At 42.8% G+C, this 7359-nt stretch overlaps 1 protein-coding gene across 1 annotated transcript in view; it reads left to right on the top strand.

Moving 5' to 3' along the window:
- The window catches only part of WFDC1 (WAP four-disulfide core domain 1), a 15309-nt gene extending 10228 nt beyond the window's left edge, over positions 1-5081 (top strand). Inside the window, exons 4-6 of the mRNA XM_086847850.1 lie at positions 769-810; positions 1587-1661; positions 2446-5081. Coding sequence (XP_086703976.1) covers positions 769-810; positions 1587-1645 — 101 coding nt within the window. The 3' untranslated portion in view covers positions 1646-1661; positions 2446-5081. The remainder of the gene's footprint in view (positions 1-768; positions 811-1586; positions 1662-2445) is intronic.
- The last annotated feature ends 2278 nt before the right edge of the window (positions 5082-7359 follow it).

Here is a 7359-nt window from a genome sequence, read left to right on the forward strand (position 1 = left end):
GCTTTCTGCATCCAAAACTTTGTTGCCTTTATTCTGCTGACGCATGTGCCCAAAAGAGAATTTTGTACATGCCAAAATATTTTCCAGGAGAGCTCATAACTTGTTTAGATATTCATTGAATGGTAGGATATGTACACTGGCACTGGGCTACAAATCATCTCAGGGTACGGACCTGAGACATCAGTTTTGCCATTTGGTCACTGTAAAAACCAGGGGAAGCATCAAACCAGGTCTCTGAACTGCTTCCAAAACAGATTAAAGAGCTTTTCCAGGACTTTTGGATCATATCTTTTATAACCTTTTCTTAAATAACATCAGTAGTAACCAATGTAATGTAGAACTGTGGGGATCTTAGACATGAAGGAAGGGCTTGAATAATTATATACATGGCAAACAGAACAACCTAGCTGGAACTTGAATTATATAAAATACTAAATAGATGACCTGAAATGTTACCCAAATTTTATTTCATTTGGGAAAGCCTCTGATTCCTTGACTTACAGCTGCTGAAAAAAATTATAAAATGGTAGTGGCAATTCCCACTCTTATGGCAAGTGAGTTGTGTCCATGGAGCTCAGTAATCTCAGCAGTTTATAAAAGGTTTATAGCAATCCAAATTACTTCAGCTACAGAGGACTTTAATTTTCCTCATTGTGAGGTTATTATTTCCATATCTCTAATTTCTCTGTGCTGTACACAGAAGGTCAGAGTTTAATACAAAAATAAAGGCTGACTGGGTATGTTCTCACCATGTACCTTCTTTTCCAGATGGACACAACCTGAGGCATAAGTATTACAAGGAATATTTTGGTAAGCTGCTGGCATGAAGTGTTTGTTGTTATTATTAAGCTTTATCATTCTTGCAATGCTTACAAGGAATTTTCTCCTTATGAAATGAAGGTTTGTACATAGAAAAAAGAGATTCTATATCCTCAACTCCCTATGCCTTGGTCAGAAGATCTTAAAATAAGATCTACAATTTCCTGACTCTGAACTCTTGAGAACCAGAATTTTCAGCTGTGACACAATGAGTTAAATGGTGCAGTCTTATGCCAGGGGAACCACCCAGTCCAATAATATTTTTTTAATTTTCTAAGCATATTTTTGGAGCTTTGCTCTTGGCCCAAGACTCCTTGCAGAGGAACACAGAGCCCTGTCAAAAGCAGGGTCCTGAGCTGTGGTAAGAGATAAGGGATGGCTGGAGCCTAGTGAATCAGTCCCTCTGTGTTCCCTGAGAGGTGTCAGGTCCCTCTCACAAACCTGGGGCTCAAAGAAAGCAGGAGCATCTCCCACACCTTTCCTCACAGTTTCAAAGCTCCTGGTTCCTCCCTCTTGGATGTGGATCAGATTGGAAGTGACATTCAGGTATAACTACACAGCATCTTTGATATAAGATTTACAAACAGCCAAATTTGGCCATAAAACCATGAGAGGATTTCCTTTTCTCTCTTCAAGTGTGAGCTATCCCAACTCTCCAAGAGTTGCTAAATAATGGGACCAATAAAACTGCACTGTTGAGAGAACCTCGAGAAACCATCTGCCAGAGCCTAACCCAAAACCTGACTTTGCTGATATTTGTTTTACAGGGAGCAATTCCAACAATTTGGTCGGCTATGTGAAAAACCAGCAGAAGCATTTAGGCTAATTGAAGGTGTGCCTGGGTAAGTGCCCTGTGAATAAAGGGAAAGCTGTGAGGAAATAGCTGGTGCTTAGAATGCAATTATTCACAGAAATGATTGTCTGAGGGTGATATTTCCTCTGAGCTGGAGTAAGGACAGCACCTTAAAACCCTGTACAGGTGCATGAAACACTCTTATTCCACCAGACACACCTGATTTCCTTGCAGAACCTTTGCCTTGTAGGTATTTAGAGGATGAAGTGACTTTAAGGATGGAAAATGATTGGTGTTCCTTAAGACTTTAAACTTTGTGTTTGGGGGCTTCTTCCAACACTGGTGTAACTGGTCCTGCCAGACAAACCAAAAAGCTGTTTATTCTGTACTGACTGCAAAAAGGGTCAGTCTAGCAAATACTTCAGCACATGGGGGGTTTTGTGGGATAATTTTATGTGTGTGAACACTTGTGCTGAGCAGTGGGACCCACTCATGTGAGCAAAATCACATTTATCTGGTCAGAACCAAGCCAACAGCAAAAGCTCCATCCTTTTTATTGGCTTGCATTAGGCAAGAATGAAAATATTTATTATACCAGAAGTTCTGTCCCAAGATGGTTTTCTCAACACTTTCAGCTTCACTTTAAAATGAACTTGGGTTTAGCTGGGAGTTATGAAAACAGAGCAGTTCAGTGTCTTTCTGTACCTACGTCAGGCTGGCTGTTAAGATTACTCAGATACTTAAGGACAAGTTCTGTGCAAACATCCCAGGAAGGATAAATATTTTAATTCCTCTTATTTTTTTTTTCCTTTTGTTGTTTGGTTTTCACCCAGCTGGACTACTCTGTCAAGGAATGCTTTACCCAGCAGCTTTCTGGCTCCAGATCTCCACAAGCACATCTCCATCATCCCCCTGCCCATCAAAAGAAATTCCATTATCCAAGGAACAGGATGAGTCCAGATTTTAACCCCACCAGGAAGGGGAAAAATATGATCTCCCAAAGGAAACCACACTGTTTATCAGCTGCCCTGCTACAAATGAAATGCAAACACCTCCAAGGGATCTCTGTAAGCCTCAGTGCCATGATCAGGCTTCTGCCACAGAGCCTGCCCTTCATGTGCTTGTTGTGTGACTAATTCAGATTGCAGGCCTGTGAACACAACTCAGTGTTACTAAAGTGACGTCAGAATTCTACCTAAATATCATATCTAAGTTGCTTTAAAATAGGTGAGACTAAAGAGGTTCCCTGGATCAGATCCAGTGCCTGACTGTCTTGAACAGTTCCTTTAAAGAAGCCTTTTCATCAGCTTAAAATTCAAAGAAACCTGCAAGTTTCTTCTTTTTTTATTTATATCCAGACAAAAAAAAGCAGGCTTGACACACCCACTCTAAATGGCTAAACCTGAAGTCTTAAGAATTTGAGGAAGTTTAAGCTAGGAGCAAAAACAGCTTTATAAATGTTTTTAGGTTACTTTTCTCAGTCTGGTGAGCTGCAGATTGAGAGTTAATAATGGAACAAATTCCTTCCTACAATATCCAGGCAGAGACACAAATGCATGCCAGGCTTTGTAATGTGCTGGTTTTAGCCAGCACAGTTAATACTCACAAAATCTGTGGCTTTGTACCTGCAAAACCTCAGCAAGAGGCCTGAAGACTGCATAATTTGTTAAATGTGTTAGAAAAGCAAACCCAGGATAAATTTGTGTGATGAAAAAGATTGTCTGGCAGATGGGCCACTGCTCCTCTGGAGCCCTGTACCTTTGTGTTCCATAAATCCTTAATGTCTGGGTATTTGTATTTGGGCCTCACAGCTTCTTTTAGCTGCTTAGCATTATACAATGGAAAACACATTTTCTGTTAAGGTTTTCCTTTCCTGTGGAAGTTCTGAAGGGACAGTTGCATTTATTGTGGCAAATCAGCCAGAATTGTTTGGCAGAAAAGCCACGTTTGCTGCCTGGTTTAGTCCATGTCCCATCTGCATGCATGAAATTAGCATTTTAATTTGCACAGTAGTAGCACTGTATATAAATACCCAGTTCACAAATGTAAGTGCCTACTTCGATTCACAAAATACAGGATTATTTTTCCACTCACTAAATGGTTTAAGCCAAACCCAAGACACCTATAAAACTCTTGATACTTTGCACATGACATTTGCAGCTGGAGAGATGGAAAATACCAAACTGCTCTTCTGTTTCCTATTCTAAACACAGTCCTGGGTGCTTTACAGAACAAAGAAACAGCTGAAGGGCTCCACATTTTCCTAAATATCTTCATTTGTTGAAATCACTTTTTTTTCAAAGTGCAAGATATTAAATGCAGCACCATGTTTGGACAGAGCTATTTTTAGAATTTTATCCTACAGCTTCCTGCAATGACATTTTAATTCCTGCTCAGACAGGAGCCACAGAACAAGAGAGTTGTGGAATGGTTTGTGTTGGAAGGGAGTTTAAAGCTCATCACCTTCCACTAGACCAGGTTATCCAGGCTCAAATCTGTATTTAATAGTTCCAATCTGTGTTTAGACCAGAACCTTGCCACTTATCCTGCTGCAGCCTCACTCCTCGGTGCTTCTCAGTGAAATAGATTTTCTTCAGCATTACTTTCAGCAGAAAAAAAATCAAATTCTGATTAAATGAGCAAATCCCTCCAGTGATCTAATCCCCAAAGAGTAAATGCCAAAATGTTCAATTTTATACTAAAAAATTCCTAAAATCTTGTGAGGAGCTAGTTGAAAAACTAGTGTTGAGCATTCATAAATTTGAAAGATTAAAACTTCAAATCTCAACCTAATCTCTCAAAGCAGCCCAAAATATGCTTAATTTGAGTGGACACATTCACTTTGGTGTCTGTTTTCTTTGTAGCTGAAGAAGCATGTACCTGACCACCAGGGTGGGGCAGTGCAGGTATTTTCTGCTTGCAAAAGGAATTTAAAAAAAACCAAGAACATTGATGAGTTAATAATTCAATGGTAAATTTCTGTTTACTGGGTGTTATCAAAGCCATCATCCTTCTTCGTGGTGCTATAATGCTCAGGGGGTTTTTTCCGAGTTAATTCAAGTTATTAATTGTCAAACTCAGAAACAAAAGCCACAGAAGGGACTTGTCAAAGTGCTGTGTTTTCAACAGTGAAACGCTGAACACCGAAATGGGAAACTCAGACACTGAAATGAAAACACAGAGCAGGTGAGCTGTCCTCAGCTGCTCTTCTCTCCAAAAACAGATGCTTTACCAGCAGCACAGTAGGAAATACCTGGTGTAGGTTGTTCTGAACATTTTCATGACCACTTTGCAGTGTGTTTGGTGCTATGATCACCTTCCTGTGTGTCACTGAGTGCTGCCAATGCCCACGGCCTCCCACATCCCCGAGGATCTGTGCAGCCCCAGGCAGCCCCTCCCTGGTTTGTGCCCCTGGTGCTCAGATGTGTTCAGGTTCTGCTTTGGTGCTCAATAAAAAGTGACCAGTCTATTTTTCGACCCTGCTGAGTTTCTGTTGTGTCTTCTTGATGGACTTTTGGCTTTGGATTATGGAGAAAAAAGGATAAATCTTCTAAATTTTAGTTGTTGGGAGAACATAACACAAGTGTAGGGAGACAAAAGTCATTTTGTCCAGTGGAAGGGAGGTGACAGACCCCAAAACGCATCCAGCACCCCATCCCCTTCCAGAGGGGTCACTGTTGTGGGTCAGACCCTCAGTTCTTGGCCCCTGCACTTGCACTGGCCGCAGAGGAGCTGCTGGACAGCCCTGGGGAGGCTGGGGGTGGTCCCCCAGGGGAAGTGACCCTGTTTGCCCAGGCACCGGGTCAGTGCTGCTGCTGCCAGCTCAGCTGCTTTGGGCCGCACCAGCAGCTGCTCAGGCAGCTTTGCAGGAGCCTCAGAGGGTGGAGAAACCAAGCAAGGCAAAGGCCAGAGCTGGGCAGAGCTGGCAGAGGAGAGGGGTTGGGCCGGTTCCAATCTCCACCATCCCACCTGCTCCACCCACCCAGTCCTGCTCTACCTGCTCGTCCGGAGCAGGCAGGAGTCCTCCCAGTGCCTCCCTCCTGCCCTGGGAGCACAGCAGGGACAGGAGCTGCCTGGAGCTGAGCCATGGGGGGACAGCAGCGAGTGCTGGCACTTTGGGAAGGTTTGGGGGGACTGAGATGGCCCCAGCCAGCACCAGGTGTCAGGGTAGCTCCTCACTGAGTCAGTGAAGTGGTCCTTGGGATCCCTTGGACCTCTCATGGTCCTTGGGATCCCTTGGACCTCCCCATTTAGATGGGGGTGTGCACATAAACTCCTGTCTCCTGCTGGCAAGTGTGACAGGAGCCAAGAATCCTGCCTTTCAAGAGAATGATTTGTTTGGTGAACACCACAACATCATGGTTTAATTTCTGCTAATTTCCACGCCAATGCAAGCAAATTTGGTTTCTGCTGCTGTAGTTTGGTAGTGATCTTTGTGGAAAAAGCATAGTGTGACTTGAGGCAGTGTCTGGAGTGACACTGAAATGCTGTCAGTGCATCCCAGAATCCAACAGCTGGATCAACAGAAGGACTAACAAAATAGATCTTCAAGAAGTCTATACCTGCTACCAGAATAACCAGAATAATATAAATAATTGCTGTACTTCTGGCATGCCTGGTTCAGAGCTCTGTGAAGCTCTATGGTGTAGGAGTGTCTTGGCCACCTTCAGGAAGTTTTCCATAGTTTGCAGAGCAGTGAAGAAGGCTCTGAGGTTTGGACAACCCATAAAAGAGTTTTTGGAGGCTGAAGGTTTCCCTTTGCTTGTGACACAGCAGGGGTTGGTTTGTACAGGGGGTTATTTTCTTCTCCCACCTCACACTGGCTGCACAGGCTGGATTCCCCTCTGGAGGTGGGGTTGGATGAGCACTGATTGTCTCTCTATGGCAAAAGGACTTACGGCATCATTTAGGATCTTTTAATGGTAAATTAAAAACAAAAAACCACCTTTTTCTGGTGAGTCTCCAGAGGTAAGTGCTATTTCTTCCCATTGTTTTCTCCTTCTTGTTACATTTCCGTGCAGACAAAACAGCAAGAACGACAAGAGAAGCTGTGCAAAACCAAAAAAAACCTTCAGAGAGTTTCCCAGACAGAGCTGTGGATGGTGGGCTCGTTCTGCCTAGCCTGAGCCCCCTACCAGGTGACTCTCCCAGTTTAAGCAATGGAAACTGTGCAAAAAGAAACCAAAAGCTTTAATTGAATTCCCTCTTCCTTCCCCATTACACACCTGGGGACAGACACAAGGATTTTATTCACCCTTTTTTGGACAAGATGGAAAAGAACTGTGGCTCTAAACTCTGTTCTTTGCTTTTAAAACCAGGAGCAGCAGAAGTTCTGCCCAGGAAAATCCCAACACAAAAGTGAAGTGTTTGGAGTTTGGGGTAGCAGCAAACTCCATTCTACCCATGCAGAAGAATTTTTTTTTTCCCTCAAGGTGGCACAAGAGGAACAAAAGTGCAACAAGCCCCGGTTCTAGCAGGGAAGCAGGTGTAGGAGCTGTGAGTTTTGAACTCACTGCATCATATTTTTGGTCTCAGAGAATGGCTCCTTTGCTATGTGTGTCTTTATAACAGATATTTTCTACTTAAAAGACAAAAAATAAAAAGGTTTTCCAAATTTTCTCCTTAGAACTGGAGTTTTATTATCCAATTAAATAGGAAATACTGTTAGGGCACTGTAATTGGGCTGTGTTATGTTTTTAGAGTGTGAAAATGATAGAGTGAAGAAACACAGCTTGTAATAGTGTTGT

This window comes from Cyanistes caeruleus, chromosome 12, assembly GCF_971803275.1.
Source record: "Cyanistes caeruleus chromosome 12, bCyaCae1.hap1.1, whole genome shotgun sequence".
Taxonomy (NCBI): Eukaryota; Metazoa; Chordata; class Aves; order Passeriformes; family Paridae; genus Cyanistes; species Cyanistes caeruleus.